We start from the raw sequence: 20,863 nt of genomic DNA, 5'->3' as shown, positions 1-20,863 counted from the left end.
TTTGAATTGATGAAAGATTGTTAGAGAGCTTCTAGTTCTCTCCTATGCACTTACCTGAGAAGGATGGACGAAATTAGTTTGAGTAATCATTCTGTGGGCAAAGAGCAGAGTTTTCCTCTATGCAAAAGCAACTGGTTGGCATAAAACTTTAACCTATAACATTGGCCTCATTAGCCCAATATTCCAACCAAATTACTTCAGTACAAAATGTCAGTGACTAGCAGAAATGGATCACATCTTCTCTTGGTCCCGAATAAGAGAGAAACTGGTCTCTCTGTGTCCTAGGGCAAAGCACTTCCTCTCCAGCTTTTAGTTTCCTCTTCTGTAAAATGAGATTGAACCAAATGGTTGGTCTGTGGTCTTTTTTTGTTTGTTTGTTTTGTTTTTTTCCAAAAGAAGCTTTTAATTTTTGAACAAGTTTAGATTTACAGAAAAGTTGCAAAAGTAGTACAGAGAATTCCCATATACTCCTCATCTGGTGTCTCCTATTGTTAACATCTTCTATCACCATGGTACATTTGTCACAACTAAGAAACCGACATTGAATATTACTATTAACTGAACCTGACACTTGATTTAGATTTCACCAGTTTTTCCCCAATGTCATTTTTCTGTTCCAGGATCCCATCCAGGATAGGATATTACATTATGTGTCATGTCTCCCTAGTCTCCTCTAGTCTGTGACAGTTTCTTAGATGACCTTGACAGTTTTGAGTAGCAGTGGTCAGGTTTTTTGCAGAATGTCCCTCAATTTGAGTTTTGCCAGTGTCGTTCTCATGTTTAGACTGGGGTTATAGGTTTGGAGGAGGAAGACTACAGAGGTGCATTATCATCGCATCATGTCAAGGATACATGCTATCAATGTACATGCTATCACTGATGATGTTAATCTTGATCACTCGGCTGAGGTTGTGTTTCTGGGTTTCTCTACTGTAAAGTTACTCCCTCCCTCTTTTCTAAACCATTAGCCTGTGATCTTTTTGAGCTCTGACATACCATGATTTTATTATGTTACATACAGATTCCCTTACCTGCACAGATCAATTTGCTAGAGTTGCATCCATTACCCAGGAATGTATACTTGTGCTGGGTAACTCAGCTGAAAATTTTCTTGGGACCCATTTCATACTATATGGCTATGTGAGAAATCTCCATTATGTTTCATAGAATGAGACTCTAATCACTTTCTTTGTAGAAAGTGCACTCTACATTTCTTAGTAAAGAAATGATGACTTTACAAATTTTAAGGATGCTCTGATTTTTGGAAACCTTTTACCAAGAGAACCCCAAATCTACAACTTCCAAATCCCAGTGATCAATATGATGGAGAAGAAGAAACGAGCAGGTTTGGGGAATGTTGGTGAGGGTGAGGAGAGAAATGAATGTCTGTTTTAAATTAAGTTGAGGATTTGGAATTAGGAAATCAGGTGAGGTGTGTGTTTGTCTGAATTCTGCTGTAGAGCTGTGTGAAGATGGTAGCTGAAGTTCTATTAGAGACTTGAGTCCCTCTACATTGCTCTTGCCAAAAAAATGCAACTACACAAACCTCATTTAGGGCAAGAAAGCAAAGGATGCGATGGGCAAATGACCTTCTGCCTTTCTCCACTTCCAAGATAGTTTGGAAAGCCTAGCTTAAGGGGACAATTAACCAGGCCTAATAATAATGGTTAACATTTATGGAGCATTTATTATGTACCAAGCATTTTTCTAGGTGCCTTACATGTACTGACTCACAAGGTCCTCACTAGAACCCTATGGGGAAGGTGCTATTATTATGCACATTTTATAGTGAGGATACTGAGACACGGTGATTGAGTAACTTGCCCAAGGTCCCTCTGATACTAACTGTAGCAGAGTTGAGATTTGAAACAAGACATTTCCGCTCCAGACACATGACAACTGCCTCCCTTTAGATAGAGTGTAAAGCTCCAGGAGGGCAAGCGTTTTTGTAACCAAGCAGTTACTGTTGTATCTTCCACACGTAGGACGGTGTCTAATACCTAGTAGTCGGCCAGCAAATAATTATTGCATGAAGGGAGGGAAAGGCTTGAGGATCCTGATCATGAATCAAGCCCAAACATTGGTGACTCTTCCAGAAGAACACCGTCATGATGCCACCTCAGAAAACTCAGAACAAACTGGGCCATTGTAATCTCCACCAGTTCATTCTCTGTATCGCCTCATCCGATCAAATGTTATAAGGCAGGTAGAAGGGCTTGGTACATACCCAGCTGTAGTTTTCTCCTACTCATCTGTTTTCCACCTTCTCTATTATATATTCTGACTCCCCAACCTCATCTGAGCCCTACTCTTTAATGCTAACTCTGAATAAGCAGGTAATGGAAAGGGTTTTAACATCTCAAAATCTAAAAGTTTGCAGAAGAACACATGCCAGGTATCCATGGCTGTGACAACATGATGCCAGATCAGGAAAGTGAGTTTAAAAGCATCAGCTACCAGGGGTTGAGGACATAAATCAATGAATACATTCCCATTTTTTAAATTTAAATACATTCAGGTCAAATGAGTAAGAGGAGGAGAGAGCTTCTGTGTAAGTCTGTTTCTCACTTTCCAGTCACCAGTTTTATATGGATCTTTTTAAAAGAATATGCATATTATTACCAATAAGCATTCAACCAGGAAAGAGGATGAGAGACTGTTTAGGAATCTAAGAGACTTCCATCATCAGTAATGATGAAGTAATAGGCAATGACTTGGACCATAGCGAAAGGGAGACTTCATTGAGCAGAAAACGAAGTAAAATGAGAAAGAAAAAGAAAATTTTAAGGAAGAATCAAAAGTGCCGAGTCCTGGCTAAATTGACATTTTTGCTGCATTATTCATTAAGGTGGGATTTTTTTGGGGGAAAAAAAAAAGTGTCCCGTCATTATGCTGCTTATTTCTCCTGACTCCACAAAGCAAATAATAATACAAAAGTAAATAAGATTTGAGTTATGGAGAGCACTTATTTATTGGTGCTGTGACTTGAGATGAAAACACTAAATAATTGTGTCTGTCTGATAAGGAATACACAGATGGGCCCGTTACGCAACTGCAAATGGAGATCATATATTAAACCTGTGATAAGGTACCCAAATAGACATGTTATTTATAAATATTGCTGCAACCTTGGAATGGAAAATATAAAATACATAGTAAATGAAAGTTTTAAGATAATGTAATATAGAACTGGGATATTAAAATGATTTAGTACCTTGATAGAATCTTTTCTAGCTTCAATATTGGATAAAACTAGGACTGTACTAAGGCAAAAAAAAAAAATGTATGCTGCAGTAGAGAATGTTTCATTTCATTTGGGAGAGGAAATGTAGGGATTCAAACATGTGGAGCAACAAGAAAGGTGTCATTACCTCTGTTGTACTGTCTCAATCTTCTCTTTAATTGGCATTTAATTTTACTGTTTCACTGTGGCAGACTAGCAAAATGTGTTACGTAAAACTGTTCAAATTATAAAACGCTTTTTTTTCACTTTTTTTTAAATTAATGAAGTCCTTCTTTCAAAGGAAATTCTACCCATACCCGACATGACAGCTTTTAAAAAGGTTTGAAAGGAATCTCACAGCCATACTGACTCCATTCAAATTGCTTTGAAAAGGAACATTTAAGTATGTTTTATTTATGTTTATGATGTCGTGCAACCACAGATAATATTTTTAGTAGAAAATGTATATGTATAACCCTAGGAAAAAAAGAGAAAATTTGAATGAAACTGCTGAAGCAAAAGTAAGGTACCATAAATAAACATGCATTACTTCCTCTGTTTAGTTCTTAAAAAATGTTTCTCTGAAAACTAATGGTTTTCAATCCTGCATATAATCTGGTTATTACCAGGATAAAGCCAAGATCTGAAGGTGATTTATCAAAGGGCTATAGTTCACTCATACACCAATTTGATGTTTAATGTAATGAAAATGGGATTTATTTTAAGATGGAAAGATAACCTGGTTTCTGTAATGTTAGCAGTCACTGCATTTAATTCAGGTAGCATTTATTTTTGCAGTGATGTTCCTTATTGTGGAAGCCTCTTGCTTCACACGATGTCCACTGAAGTATTGGTCTGGTGAAATTGCTTCCAACAGGAGTTAACTTGAAAGCCTGAAGTCATCAGGGGTCACCATCTGGGTAATGTACCTGGTATATTTTTCAGGAAGGGAACTGTCCAACATACAAGTAGATCTGTAGCTTTGACAAGCTTTGCAAGTACAAAAGCAGTAGCATCCCTTAGCCTGAAGGAATATGAAGCAAGATATGTAAGGGAACTAGTGGGGGCAAAAATTGCTGACAAAGAGGAAAAACAAATTACCTTGAAAAATATCACATGCTTTTGTCTTGGCATGATTTGAAGCTTATGACATCATCTATAATGGGCAGGACTTTTATCTGTAAGACAGATTTCAAATTTTCAAAATAAATTTTAGTCAAATTTGAAAATAGCACCAAAAAATTTCTTGTAATAAAAAATATAGCACCCTTAGCTGAATATGTGTGCAGTTTGAGATGCAAGATGAATTTCTTGAAAGCAAACTTGTATTTGCCTTGCAAATATTGCAATTTCAAGGTTACTTGTGTATTTATTATCAGAGCTCTATTTACCTTATTATTAAGTGGATTGGAATATTATCTGTAAAAGAGTGGACACAAAACACCAAGAGATACAGAGTAACATGGAAGGTTTCATATCTTCTGACACTGGCATTATGAAACTATTCCAACAAATTTAATTGCCTAGAAAGAATTCTTCCCAGCACCCAAATTTTCTTGATTCAGATATTTCAAGGATAATTTTTTAGGACAGTACATTTCAAACTATATCTGTGGAGCTTTTGGACTCCCAGTTCCTTTCAGTCAAAAGAGTTCTGTTTTATCTTTTGATGGGTTTGAGGGTTATTCATATTTAATTGCTGGATTGTTCTACTGCTTTAAAATGTTTTGAAAAGCCCTATTTTAGAAAACAAAAATTAAAGAGATGGAATAAAAGAATGCATCTATCCATTCAGCTTTTTAAAAGGTTTGTTGAGCACCTACTATTTTTTTATTGTATAACAATATGTGAATACAGTATCACTGTAAAAGATTCTAACAATACTATGGAAATGTTGAAGTTCCCCCAGCTCCCCACTCTAAAGATCAATAATTTGATATTAATCCTTCCATTTCTCTTTCTATGCATTTACATACATAGAGATACCTTTTCTTTTACTTAAATAGGGTCATTGGATGTGCCTTGTTCTACATTGTTTTTTATACAAATCTTAGAGCTCTTTCTATGTCAGTACATATAGGTCATCTAGTGGTGTGCTGATAAATGTTTAACAACCAGCTCTCTGGGCAAAAAAGCCTTGATGTGCAACATTTGCTGATTCCTGGAGTGTTAAAACACCCACCATGGTGATTTCAACTACCAATGTGAAGTCACTGAAAGTGGAATTGGAAGAGATGTGCACAGTTGGCTCTTGTAAACCAGTAGAAGCTGGCTCTGTCACACCACTGGGTCAGTCCTTTCTCTCTCTCTCTCTTGTTTTTCTTTTTTCTTTCTGGCATCCTATTTTGAAATGCATTGAGACTTACAGAAAAGTTGCAAATATAGCACAGAATTCCTGTAAACCTGTCATTCAGTTTCTGCCAATATTAACATCTTGCATAACCATAGTACAGTTGTTAAAAGTAAGAGATTAGCATTAGTATGGTGCTATTAACTCAGAGTTTATTTCGGATTTCTTCAGTTTTACACTATTTGTTCTTCTTGTTCCAGGATCCTATCTAGTATACCACATTGCATTTAACTGTGATGTCTTCTTAGTGTCCTTTAATCTGACAGTTTGTCAGTATCAGTCCTTTTGATTCTTATGTAGGATTTTATATTATGGGTTTACCATTCTCTCATAGATGGATATATTGGTGGGGTATTTTTTCTTTACTATATTAACAAAATCATTATGTTAACAATGCTGTTTTGAACCTCCTTGTACATGCCTGTTTATGCATGTATAGGCATACTTCAGAGATATTGCAGGCTTGGTTCCAGACCACTGCAATAAAGTGAGTCATATGAATTTTTTTGTTCCCCAGTGCATATATAAATTATGTTTACACCATACTGTAGACTATTAAATGTTTAATAGCATTATGTCTAAAAAAACAATGTACATACCTTAATTAAGAACTACTTTATTGCTAAAAAATGCTAACCATCATCTGAGCATTCAGCAAGTCATAATCTTTTTGCTGGTGGAGAGCCTTGCCTCGATGTTGATGGCTGCTGACTAATCAGGGTGATGGTTGCTGAAGGTTGGGGTGGCCGGGGCAATTTCTTAAAATAAAGCTATGATGAAGTTTGCCTCACTGATTGACTCTTCTTTCACAAATGATTTCTCTGTAGCACATAATGCTGTTTAATAGCATTTTACCCACAGTAAAATGTCTTTCAAAATTGGAGTCAATCCTCTCAAAACCTGCCCCTGCTTTATCAACTAAGTTTATGTAATATCCTAAGTCCTTTGTTGTCATTTCAATCTTTACATCATCTTCACCAGGAGTAAATTCCATCTCAAGAAATCACTTTTTTTTAAACGTCTTTATTGGAGTAATTACTTTACAATGGTGTGTTAGTTTCTGCTTTATAACAAAGTGAATCAGCTGTAAGTGTACATATATCCCCATATCCCCTCCCTCTTCTGTCTCCCTCCCACCCTCCCTATGCCACCCCTCTAGGTGGTCACAGAGCACCAAGCTGATCTCCCTGTGCTATGCAGCTGCTTCCCACTAGCTATCTATTTTACATTTGGTAGTGTATATATGTCCATGCCACTCTCTCACTTCGTCCCAGCTTACCCTTCCCCCTCCCTGTGTCCTCAAGTCCATTCTCTACGCCTGCGTCTTTATTCCTGTCCTGCCCCTAGGTTCGTCAGAAGCATTTTTTTGTTTTTGAGATTCCATATATATGTGTTAGCATACGCTATTTGTTTTTCTCTTTCTGACTTACTTCACTCTGTATGACAGTCTCTAGGTCCACCCACCTCACTACAAATAATTTCGTTTCTTTTTATGGCTGAGTAATATTCCATTGTATATATGTACCACATTTTCTTTATCCATTTGTCTGTCGATGGACATTTAGGTTGCTTCCATGTCCTGGCTATTGTAAATAGTGCTGCAATGAATATTGTGGTACATGACTCTTTTTGAATTATGGTTTTCTCAGTATATGCCCAATAGTGGGATTGCTGGGTCGTATGGTAGTTTTATTTCTGGTTTTTTAGGGAACCTCCATACTGTTTTCCATAGTGGCTGTATCAATTTACATTCCCACCAACAGTGCAAGTGGGTTCCCTTTTTTCCACACCCTTTCCAGCATAGATTGATTGTAGATTTTTTGATGATGGCCATTCTGACTGCTGTGAGGTGATATACCTAGTTGTGGTTTTGATTTGCATTTCTCTAATGATTAGTGGTGTTGAGCATCCTTCCACGTGTTTGTTGGCAATCTGTGTATCTTCTTTGGAGAAACACCTATTTAGGTCTTCTGCCCATTTTTGCATTGGGTTGTTTGTTTTTTTGATATGGAGCTGCATGAGCTGCTTATAAATTTTGGAGATTAATCCTTTGTCAGTTGCTTCATTTGTAAATATTTTCTCCCATTCTGAGGGTTGTCTTTTCATCTTGTTTATGGTTTCCTTTGCTGTGCAAAAGCTTTGAAGTTTCATTAGGTCCCATTTGTTTATTTTTGTTTTTATTTCCATTTCTCTAGGAAGTGGGTCAAAAAGGATCTTGCTGTGATTTATGTCATAGAGTGTTCTTCCTATGTTTTCCTCTAGGAGTTTTATAGTGTCTGGACTTACATTTAGGTCTTTAATCCATTTTGAGTTGTTTTTTTGTTTTTTGTTTTTTGCGGTACGCGGGCCTCTCACTGTTGTGGCCTCTCCCGTTGCGGAGCACAGGCTCCAGACGCACAGACTCAGCAGCCATGGCTCACGGGCCTAGCCGCTCCACGGCATGTGGGATATTCCCGGGCCAGGGCATGAACCCATGTCCCCTGCATCGGCAGGTGGACTCTCAACCACTGTGCCACCAGGGAAGCCCTTGAGTTTATTTTTGTTTATGGTGTTAGGCAGTGTTGTAATTTCATTCTTTTATATGTAGCTGTCCAGTTTTCCCAACACCACTTATTGAAGAAGCTGTCTTTTCTCCACTGTATAGTCTTGCCTCCTTTATCAAAGATAAGGTGACCATATGTGCGTGGGTTTATCTCTGGGCTTTCTATCCTGTTCCATTGACCTATATTTCTGTTTTTGTGCCAGTACCATATTGTCATGATTTCTGTAGCTTTGTAGTATAGTCTGAAGTCAGGGAGCCTGATTCCTCTAGCTCCATTTTTCTTTCTCAAGATCGCTTTGACTATTAGGGGTCTTTTGTGTTTCCATACAAATTGTGAAATTTTTTGTTCTAGTTCTGTGAAAAATGCCATTGGTAGTTTGATAGGGATTGCATTGAATCTGTAGGTTGCTTTGGGTAGTATAGTCATTTTTACAATGTTGATTCTTCCAATCCAAGAACGTGGTATATCTCTCCATCTGTTTGTATCATCTTTAATTTCTTTCATCAGTGTCTTATAGTTTTCTGCATACAGGTCCTTTGTCTTCTTAAGTAGGTTTTTTCCTAGGTATTTTATTCTTTTTGTTGCGATGGTAAATAGGAATGTTTCCTAAATTTCTCCTTCAGATTTTTCATCGTTAGTGTATAGGAATGCAAGAGATTTCTGTGCATTAATTTTGTAACCTGCTACTTTACCAAATTCATTGATTAGCTCTAGTAGTAAGAGACCACTTTCTTTGCCCATCCATACAAAGCAACTCCTCTTCTGTTGAAGTATTATCATGAGATTGCAGCAATTCAGTCACATCTTCAGGCTCCCCTTCTAATTCTAGTTCTCTTGCTCTTTCCACCACATCTACAGTTACTTCCTCCACTGAAGTCTTGAACCCCTCAAAGTCATCCATGAGAGTTGGAATCAACTTCTTCCCAACTCCTGTTAATTTTGATATTTTGACCTCCTCCCGTGCATCACAAATGTTCTTAATGGCATCTAGAACAGTGAATCCTTTCCAGAAGGTTTTTAATTTACTTTGCCCAGATCCATCAGACGAATCACTATCTATGGCAGCTATAGCCTTATGAAATGTATTTCTTAAATAGTGAGATTTGAAAGTTGAAATTACTCCTTGATCCATGGACTACAGAATGTATGTTGTGTTAGCAGGCATGCAAACAACATGAATCTCATTGTACACCTCCATCAGAGCTCTTGGGTAACCACATACATTGTCAGTGAGCAGGAATATTTTGAAAGGAATCTTTTTTTCTGAGCAGTAGGTCTCAACAATGGGCTTAAAATATTCAAGAAAACATGTTGTAAACAGATGTGCTGTCATCCAGGCTTTGTTCCTCCATTTATAGAGCACAGACTGGGTTGATTTAGCATAATTCTTAAGGGCCCTAGGATTTTCAGAATGGTAAATGAGCATTGACTTCAACTGAAAGTTACCAGCTGCATTACTCCCTAACAAGAGAGTCAGCCTGTCCTTCAAAGCTTTGAAGCCAGGCATTGACTTCTCCTCTCTAGCTATGAAAGTCCTAGATGGCATCTTCTTCCAATAGAAGGCTGCTTCATCTACATTGAAAATCTGTTGTTTAAGGTATCCAGCTCATTAGTTATCTTAGCTAATTCTTCTGGATAACTTGCTGTAGCTTCTACATCAGCACTTGCTGCTTCTCCTTGCACTTTGTTGTTATGGAGACGGCTTCTTTCCTTAAACCTGACAAACCAACCTCTGCTGGCTTCAAACTTTTCTTCCACAGCTTCCTCACCTCTCTCAGCCTTCATAGAATTAAAAGAGGAGGGCTTGCTCTGGAGCAGGCTTTGGCTTAAGGGAATATTGTGGCTGGTTTGATTTTCTATCCAGACCACTAAGACTTTCTCCAAATCAGCAATAAGGCAGTTTTGCTTTCTTATCATTCACGTGTTCACTGGAGTAGCACTTTTAATTTCCTTTAAGAACTTTTCCTTTGCATTCACAACTTGGCTAACTGGCACAAAAGGCCTATCTCAGCTTTCAACATGCCTTCCTTGCTAACCTTAATCATTTCTAGCTTTTAATTTAAAGTGAGCAACATGTGACTCTTCCTTTCACTTGGACACCCAGAGGACTTTGTAGGGTTAACTGGTCCAGTTTCAATATTGCTGTGTCTCAGGGAATAGGGAGGCAGGAGGAGAGCAAGAGAGATGGGGGAATGGCCAATGGAGCAGTCAGAACATACACAACATTTATCGATTAAGTTTGCTGTCTTATATGGGCACGGTTCATGGCGCCCCAAAGCAATTAAGGTAGTAACATCAAAGATCACTGATCACAGATCACCACAGCAAATATAATAAGAATGAAAAAGTTTGAAATATTGTGAGAATTACAAAATTGTGACACAGACACGAAGTGAGCAAATGCCGTTGGAAAAATGGTGTTGATAGACTTACTGGACACAGGGTGGCCACAAACCTTCAATTAGTAAAAAATACAATAGCTGGGAAGCATAATAAAGCAAAATGAAGCAAAGCAAGGCATGCCTGTATGTGATTCTTTCTTTAGTGCAGATTCCTAGAAGTAGAATTCCTTGGTCAAGGAACATTCCCAATTTAAATTTTGATAGACAATCAATAGCAATCACAAAATTGCTTTCCAAAGCCGATTTACCACTTTACAGTCCTATCAGCAGTGTTTAAGCAAGAGTACTTCTTGACTACCAGGTGCTGAGTTAGGTACCAGGGACAAAAAGATGAAGAAGACATGGTACCCACCCTCTCAGTGCTTAAAATGATGAGGCATTCATATAAATAGGTATCTTCAACATAGCATGGTGGGTTCTATAACGAGGTGCTAAGAGAGAAACACCATATCTCTTTGTGAAATGTTCTAGATAGTCAAGATCAGTACTGTCCAATAGAAATACAACCCACACCACATATATAATTTTAAATTTTATAGTTACCACATTAAAAACGTAATAAGCAGGTGGAGTTAATTTAAATAGATTTTAATTTAATGAAATACATATCTAAAATATTAACACTTCAACGTATAATCAATATAAAAATTATTAATTGGATAATTTGCATTCTTACTTTCATATGAAATCTTCGACTTTGACTAACCACATTTCAAATGCTTGATAGACACATGTGGTGAGTGGCTGCCATATTAGACAGTACAGACCTAGGTCATTCAGCATGTATTTCCTACATCTACTTCTGAAGCACTTCTGCAGTCTCTCCCTTATAAGTGAATATTTGCCTTTTGAAGGGGCATGGAATGGGGAAGCATTATCAATTATAAACATTTCCAGAGACCATCAGTCTTACTTAAGAGAAACAAAGACCAACATCCTAACAGAGAGTACAGAAAAATAACTGCAGAGAGGCTTTGAGGCTCCAGCCTATAGAAATATGCAAGTTAAGAAGGGCTTCTTATGAAGTCAGGCTGCCTTGAGATCCAAGATGCTTGATTGAGTTTGACACTTGGGGACAGCAAGATACTCCATTTGTTACCTTAACTTTGTAATAAATCTATAATTTCGGAGCATAGCTCTTTGCAATTGGATAAAACAAGAAGGATAAGAATTATAAAATCTACAGGACTCAGCACTAAGGAACATTTGTGAGGAGAGCATTAGGGACTGCCATTCTTACTCAGCTGAAAAGACATTACTCCTGGAATATCTGAATAGGCAGACACATTCTGTCCGGCCATTGAACTTTAGTGAAGTGCAAATAATGGAACTGGTACTTCCTGAGAGATCTGGCTAGTGTCCAACCTTGCTCATTGCGTATGTATATTTTTATATATGTCTTTAGGAAAGAGAACTTTGTTTGGGGTCAGGAGTAGTTATATTAGACCTACTATAACCAGTAGTGCTCATTTGTAGGTATATGTTGGGGCATGTGTGATTTTAGTTTTATTACTTTCTATTCATTTGTAGTTTATTGGTGACCAGTTTGTGAAGTTGGTTAGAGCACAGAGATAACAGGATTATGGTCCCAATCCTGTTTTTGAGTTTTCCTACCACTCTTCTGTTTCCTAACTGAGCCCTGGCCACACTGAGCTCCTTAGTGTTCTTCACATATTCCGTACAAGACTTCAGGGTTTTCTGTAATTGCTGTTCCTTCTTCCTAGGAGGTTTTTCAACTAGATATTCATATGCCTTCACTTCATTCAAATCTTGGTTCAAATATTACCTACTCCAAGAGACCTTCCCTGACTACTCGGACTTATTTTTTTCCTTTATAGCATTTGTAACTACTGGACATTATTTCACTTATTTGCTTCTTTGTTTCTATATAGCCATATTATATTACATCATATATTTATTCATTGTCTGCCTCTCTTAACTTACCACCCTCTTACATGAGTTCTGGGAGGGTAGAGATTTTTTTTTAATTCACTGCTCTAAACTTAGGAAAACAGTGCCTGGCACAAAGTAGGCACTCAAGAAATACTTGTTGAATCAATATATGAATATAACTTAACACTGCCCTGTTTGTTCATTACCAGTTGTACCCTTATTTCATTATGAGTGGGCTCATAATGTTTATACTTTGGTTTAGGGGACTTGCTTAAAGTGTGGCTATAAATACATAGCATAGATCTGAATGGTGATCTATTAGAAGGTAAGGACTCTGTATCTTCCTCATTGTGTATCCAAGGCTGATACGCAGCCAGTAGGTCCTGATCAGGATATGTTGGTTGTTTACATCCAACATCCGTATGGGTCAGCCAATACCTTTGCAGTCCTGGCTGTTTATTACCTTTTCCTGTGTTCCCGACATTCCTGGTGTGCTCAGCATATGCTTTGAAAATACTTGTTGAATGAATCAATAAATACATCCCCATAATAGAAGTATTGCCATATCTTTCTAGTGGTGTGTTGGTATATCCCAAAGTTCAACATAGTTTTATGTATTGGTCTTAGTGTGAACAAAGTATTATTTATTTCTAACAGAACACAAACACTGGAGTTATTTAGTTACCTCAGTCTACCCTGCACATAAATGCACTCTTTGATTTCCTTTCACAACTCAGTATATGGAAGTTCAGTTTGGAGGAGAGAAAAGACCCATAGCCTTGCCATGGTACCCATAGTCTGTAGCAAATCATTTTCATTATGTATTCATACATAGGGACATCACAAAACAATGGGTACATTACACACAGCTCATTGCCTAGAAAAGGCATAAGTAAACTCGAAAAATTATAAAGCTTTACCACCCTCAAAAGGTATTTGACTAATTGTGCATACCTCTTTATCTGTCATGATTGGCTACAAGCAGTCCCTTTCATTTGATGGTGAAAAATTAAACCTTATTTTATTATTTTGAAGTGATTCTCAGCACATGTATTTTCTCTCTCATCGTTAAGTGCCCTCAGGAAACTGGCTTAACTTAAATAAAGTATATAAAATAGCCCTCTTGATCTGCAAAATGCGAACTACTATGCCTTTTGTTCCTTATGGCCCATCTAATTTCAAAAAAGTAACAGAACCAAGAAAGTCAAACACATTTTCAATATAGCTTCTAATGTCCATCATATTCAAATTATTAGGGGACTGAGTAGACTGAATTTTCTATAAAGCTGATAAATACCTTTAATTGGAGCGAGGATGTTAAACCAACTGTACTTTGAGTCTTTTGGCAAGGAAATCTCAGGGATGTCCCTCATATAGCTCTATTAGCATGCCATACTGTACCTTACTCAGAACCAGTATCATTTGAGTTTCATTTGTTTCCAGTAATTGCAAGAGAAATTCATCAGGCAGTACTGGCCGTAATCCAAAGAAAAGGGTAGAAACCAATTAAATGCTTAAAAGTTTTAAGGATAAATTAGAAGGTACGTGTTAGAAATCTCTTTAGCTCAACTAAAAGTGGATGAATGATTTTTAAATAGGCTATCTGGCTAGCTTTCCTGTTCTCGGTTGCTAATTCATATGCTATGTATTTGTGTTAGACATATAAATTAGCCCCTTTCAGTCTGCCTAGGAACATAAAGAAAAATATGAGATGGCTTATGAACAGATACACTTTTTTTTTTTTGCCTTTTGGTAAGATTTGGTTGATTTGAAAATTGCAGTAAGAAAACAAATAAAAGGATGTCCCCAGCTTCTGTCCGAGGCACTGTTTTCTCCTAACATTCTCTCCACTCAGTAATCTCACTTGCTCTCACTTCAACTGTTGCTTATGTGCATGTGTGATTCTAGTCTTGTCCTAGACCTAATATTTCTCCAGAACTTCAAACTCCTGTGTCTGACATGACTATCTAGATAGCCCATCAGTCCCTGGAACCTGGAATCTCCAAATATTAATTCATTGTATTCCTCCCATCACGTCACCCTTCCCCAGACCAACTAGTAAGCATTCAACAAACACATATCCAGCACCAACTGTTCGTAGCTAGTGCTGAGCTAAGTGCGAATTCCCTAACTCTGTTAATGGTTCCACAGTGCTTTCAGTTATCAGGCTCAAAACCTTAACGTTTTGGATTCCTCCCTTTCTGTCACTCTTTCCTATGCCCATCCCCAGCACACCTACACACATACACAAGCGTGCAAGCACACACCCACCCACTCATACACAGAGCTGGTTGCCAAATCCTGAAATGACATTTATGCAATTTCTCCTTAAGGAATTGCCTTCTTGGCATTCTCACAGCCACGGCCCTAAATGAGACACTCATCATTTTTCACCTAGATTATTGCAGTGCCATCCCAGTTTGTGTTCTTGCCACATTTTTAGGCCTCCAATCCATCCTTCTCCACACTACTACTGGATTTATCTTTCTACAGAGGGTGCTCTGATGATATCATTTATTTGCCTAGAAATCATCAGTGCTCCTCATTGCTATTAAATTAATCTTCCTAAAGAAAATTGATCATAGCCCTCATCTGCTCAGAAAATAGCGGTGCCTCCCTGTTGCCCAGTAAATTGAATCCAAATACCTAAGTGTGGCATTCAGTGCCCTCCACAATATGGCCCTTATCGACCCTTCCAGCCTTAACTTCCACTAACTTCTATATGTAGCTAAACTCCAACCAACCCCATCAACTTCCTTTGCCTCAAATACATCTTGTGCTTTACAAAGTCATATGTTGTTCACCCTGCCCCCTCACCCCACCTATTGTTGACACCTGCCCCACATATCCTTCAAGGTCTATCTCTAATCCTACTTCCTTCATTAAATCATCCCTGATCAACCAAGCCAATTTTTATCTATTGTTCCTTTAAACCATTTCTTTTAAAACAAAAATTTCTTTTTTCCCCAGATGGCAAACATCACACATATTCATTGTAAACAATATAGACAATACAGAAATCATAAAGAAGAAAATAAAATCCTCCATAAACCCCACATACTGTTACTATGTTGCAATACATCCTCTCAGCCCTTTCTTTCTCCACACAGCAACATATGTGCGCGCGCACGCACACACACACACACACACACACACACACACACAAAATATAGATCATACTATTCATACTGTTTAGTAGCCTGATGTTTTTCATTTGATGCATCATAAATATTTCCCATGCCATTACATAGTCTTCTGCAACAAGATTTAATAACTGCTTAATCTTGTATTATTTATATCATCGGTTATTTAATTAATCTCCTTTTGATGAATATTTAGATTGATCATAACTTTTTACTAGTTTTTAAATGTTTCAATGGATAGACTTGTAGTTTAGTACACATTCATAGCTAATTCATAGAAATTGAATTGTTTCCTAAAAGATTCAGCCAAATTTCAAGTTTTCTTAATAAATGGTGCCACGTTACCCTCCAAAAGGTGACTGGTTTTTTATACTCACATCAAGAGTGTATGAGAAGCAGCCGCATAGCACAGGAAGATCAGCTCGGTGCTTTGTGACCGCCTGGAGGGGTGGGATAGGGAGGGTGGGAGGGAGGGAGACACAAGAGAGAAGAGATATGGGAACATATGTATATGTATAGCTGATTCACTTTGTTATAAAGCAGAAACTAACACACCATTGTAAAGCAATTATATCCCAATAAAGATGTTAAAAAAAAAAAAAGAGTGTATGAGAGGGCTTCCATGGTGGCGCAGTGGTTAAGAATCTGCCTGCCACTGCAGGGGACACGGGTTCGAGCCCTGGTCCGGGAAGATCCCACATGCCGTGGAGCAACTAAGCCCGTGCGCCACAACTACTGAGCCTGCGCTCTAGAGCCCCCGAGCCACAACTACTGAGCCCTCGCGCCACAACTACTGAAGCCTGGGCGCCTAGAGCCCGTGCTCTGCAACAAGAGAAGCCACCACAGTGAGAAGCCCATGCACCGCAACAAAGAGTAGCCCCCGCTCGCTGCAACTAGAGAAAACCCCCGCACAATCTAAAAAAAGATTTAAGTCAATCTAAAAAAAGATTGACTTAAAAAAAAAAGTGTATGAGAGTCCCCATTTTCCTGCATGCTGATCAACACTGAGTATTTTTTAATCCTGTGATAGCAATTTTTTTTAAATAAATTTATTTATTTTTGGCTGCGTTGGGTCTTCGTTGCTGTGCACGGGCTTATCATATAGGGAAGCCATATGATAGCAATTTGAACCTGTATTACCTCAATTATTCTGTGTATTATCATTATTTTATACTTGTATTACTTTCAGCTCCTACCCTAATAGGCATCTAGATGTTAACATCTGGAGTAGCTATCATAGGACCTTATGCATACTAGGCACTCAGGAAATATTTGCTGAATTGAATTGAACAAGGGCCATAGAGAAGGTCTCTCATGTTCTCGCGATAGCCTGTCCACCATTACTCTGCGGTTTCCATGTGCAAACTAGAGTTACACGACTGAGGGAAACGGAGGAGGAAGGGGTCACAGCACTGAGGAGCAGAGTCCAATCCCACTGTAATTGCTTGACCAGAATTTCAACTTCTGCTATCACTGGGATAGCTTCAGCCTCAAAATTTTAAGCACTGTTTGGGAAAGTCACTACATGTGTGATGTGGGTATCAACTCCAGGTTGCTTGGCCTAACTGAAAGAAAACCAGTCATGGCATTTTTGGGTGGAAAGGGACAGCTGGTTTAGAGAACTTTTTGACAAGTCTGGAATAAGTTCATGTATGGCTTGTTTTCTTGCAGCAGTACATTTGTTCGGCCTGACTTGGCAGTTGCAACCAGCTGAAGGACAGCTCTATGAAAATGGAGTTAGCAAGGGGAACAGAGGGACTGAATCCATGGATACCACTTACTCTCCAATTGGAGGAAAAGTTTCCAATAAATCAGAGAAAAAAGGTACAGTGATCAAAGTGACTGATTGATTATTGATTACTTTTCTTCTAATTTAGTCATCAGAACCAAACCTGGGATGGTTTCACTTCACATTAAATTTCATGATCACTCGAAAGAAATACTCTACGTGGACAGAATAAATACATGTAAATGTCTTGTGAAAGCAGATTTTCCTTTCTCTAGTGCCTTGAATATAAACCAATTAAACCTTTCAAATATGTTGGCAATTTTGAAAATAGATAAATATTTACAGGATGGAGGTTTCAATACAATGGAAATTGCATTTCACATATAAGTACCCTGAAGCAACGTGGGATTTTGATTAAGTTCTCTGTGTCCAAGCCCAGCATTTATATATAACACTTTACAAAGGATATATGGAAATTTCTTCTGTTTATAATAAGAAAATGCCTTCTATGTGTAATACAAGGGCGAATGTTTACGTCAAAGTGGGAGAATATGAATTTTTTTCCTAGTTGGGAAACATGAATTCTTCCTAGTTGGGGAAAAGAAAAAAGCACTTTGAGTACTGAATTGTTAAATTTAACCAACATAAGCTTGAACTGCCTGACATTTACAATAAATGTCACAGTACTGTACCAGCAGTCCCAACATTTTATTCATGTTGAATGATCTTAGTCTTAATATTCAAATATTGAAAATAACTGAAAATTTGTATTGTGATTTCTCTTGATATAAGATACAGTACAGAGGGCCTTGAGCCATGTAAAATATCGGGGATGTCAATTCAAAAAGTAAAATTTGAAAACAAAACGTATAGCCAGTACTATCCTAAATATTTTTAGATTAAATATAAAAAGATGAATGAATGAATGACCCAAACCCTACCCTTAAATTAAGAAGCTTATAATTTTATAGAGGTGGAAAATCAGTTTTGGTTCATTAGTTGAAAATAAGAGATTTTTATAGTTGTTTCAATTACTACTCTTGTGTTTTTAGTTCCTTCTGGGGAGTTATTTGTGGGGTTTGTTTTATTTTTGTTTGCTTTTGAAAAAGGAACTTTGCTTTGGTCTATGCTTCAGTAAAAATTAATGCTTAGGGTTCAGGAAAACATTATGGTTTATTCCAGTTTTCAATTCACAGTGCAGTTTGCTTTATGTCCTTTAGAATTACTGTTTCTAGCCTGGGCTGAACTCTCCCAGCAATTTCATTGTTGCTGCTGAGAGGGACTGAGGGTAGTGCAGGGGTCAGAAATGGCAGAGGAAAGGGTCTGAATACACTTGGACATTTTCTCCCTTACCTTCCCTCCTGCTATTTGATTCCTTTATATCTGCAAGTACAGGAGCCACCATTTGGTATCATATGCTTAGGGATTTTTTTTGCCAGTCACACTGAAAATCATGAATTATCTGTTTGATGAAAATGAAGCATACAAGACAGCAGAAGGTCATCACATAGTTGTCATCAGAGCATATTCATTTTTTTATTCTAATTCAGATTTCTAGAATTCCTTTCCAAAAAATAGTTTGATGATGATGACTAAATTGTATTAAACAGTTACCATGTGCCAAGATTTACTCCAGACACTAAACATGTATTTATATCATGAAAGTAATGCTATGGTCTTCATTTTCCAAATGAGAAATAGAAGCACAGAGAGTTTAAGTCATTTGCCCAAGGTCACAGAGCTAGAAACTGGTGGTCTGATTCCAGAGACTTGTCTCTTAACTTCTGCATTATACTGAAATCCACACATGAAACATATATGAAAACCACAAAAGACATTTTACACCCTGAAAGCAAAGCCCCAGTGTCTATTCATGATAGATTTTAGGTAAATTCTGTATTTTAATGTGTTGTGACAAGTTTCATAAATGGAAAATGTTTTTAAGATTCTGCTCAATTACAACAACAAGCAGGCCAAACCAATTTCTTTATTAAGAAAAATCATTAAAGGTTCATGCCATGTATACCAAATTATTATCTTAAACTGACTTTTTATGGAAGTCTGGACAAAACGTTAGCAATAGCTGCACATCATAGTTCTGTTATATTAGGTCTTTACTGTGTATTACTTACCAAGTAAAAACATAGCTCCTCTTTTATAAAGTCCTGTGTATACTAAACCAAACCTTGCAGAAGATGGAATATACTATAAGGATATTTTCAAATGGTCACCTGTATCCTTTTACAATTTTCTAGACATCACACAACTCCATAAATACAGTTCTAAACTCGAAAACCAGGTAATTCTTTTTACACTGTTTTCTTTACAGTGTAGCACTTTACAGTGTAGCACTGTAGTTAAGAGCCTGGACTCTGGAGTCAGGTTTGGCTTTGAATACTGACTTTGTCATTTGCTGGCACTCCAACCTCAGGCAGTTAATTGACAGAGCCTTGCTGAACCAGTGTCCTAACCTGCAACATATGGATGATAATATAGTACCTGTCGCATAGAGTGGCTGTAAGGAGTAAGTGAGACAATGGATGTAAAGGACATTGTTTAATTTAGCAAAATAATTATTATTGGGTCAGATGATTGGAAAATTACCTTGTATTGGCATCCTATTAGATACTATAGATCCTGCTTTCAAACTGACATCAACTTTTTTATGAATGATGGCCTCCTTAGGATTTAGATGTTTTCTCTCTTTAAAGTTTGATTTCTCTTTACTTACCAATTTAACATCTATTATTTTTAAAATATCATCACTTTCATCACCAAAGCCATGGATAAGTAGAATAGCACTTTAAAAATAATCAAATTTTAGTGGAATTGGTTCCCCATTAACAGTAGCTATATGTATCTGCTTCTCATTAGGAGATTAAAGAATTTTCTCACCACTTAATTTTCAAAATGAAAGAAAAAAAGAATATTTGATTATTTAGTATGCTAAAATTTTGTTTTTTAAATTTATTTGAATAATTTAAATTTAGTTTCAAAAAGAAGATATAAGTCACAACCATATGTCAGAATCTACCAGAAAAATCAGTTATCAGTTTTTCACTAATGTAAAATTGAAAGTATTGCACTAAAACAGGCCCTACTACCTTAGAAGCTTACAAACTAGTCATAACTCACTCTTTCTCTTTAACTTGTAAATATTATGTAACAGCTGCTTTAAACAGAGCAGGGGATATGAACAAATGAAAGACTTGTTCCTAGACCTGAGTCATGTAAGGTCCATAAATTGAATTGAAAATAATTACAGTGTAATTTATCAACTAGTAGAGAATGTTAAAATCTTCAAGATTATCAAATCCAATATCATTATTTAAAGATGAAGAAACTGAGGTCCAGAGGGGTCAAGAACACACAGAGATGGTGGCGCAGTGGTTGAGAATCCGCCTGCCAATGCAGGGCACACGGGTTCGAGCCCTAGTCTGGGGAGATCCCACATGCCACGGAGCAACTAAGCCCGTGAGCCACAACTACTGAGCCTGCACGTCTGGAGCCTGTGCTCCACAACGAGAGCCCGCAACAGTGAGAGACCCGTGCACCGCGATGAAGAGTGGCCCCCACTCGC

General features: G+C 37.5%; 1 protein-coding gene across 3 annotated transcripts in view; it reads left to right on the top strand.

Annotated features, from left to right (window-relative positions):
* TENM1 (teneurin transmembrane protein 1) overlaps positions 1-20,863 on the top strand; it is a gene marked incomplete at both ends in the record, with an annotated part of 571,653 nt that overhangs the window by 257,055 nt on the left and 293,735 nt on the right. For 2 of the 3 annotated variants that reach the window (XM_082681807.1, XM_082681805.1), the window contains one exon: positions 17,226-17,378. In XM_082681807.1, the coding sequence (XP_082537933.1) occupies positions 17,226-17,378 (153 nt within the window). The remainder of the gene's footprint in view (positions 1-17,225; positions 17,379-20,863) is intronic. The other variant, XM_082681806.1, reaches the window with a different exon arrangement.

The sequence above is a fragment of the Grampus griseus genome (assembly GCF_964374135.1).
Source record: "Grampus griseus genome assembly, chromosome: X".
NCBI lineage: Eukaryota > Metazoa > Chordata > Mammalia > Artiodactyla > Delphinidae > Grampus > Grampus griseus.
This window is presented reverse-complemented; position numbering and strand designations above follow the sequence as displayed.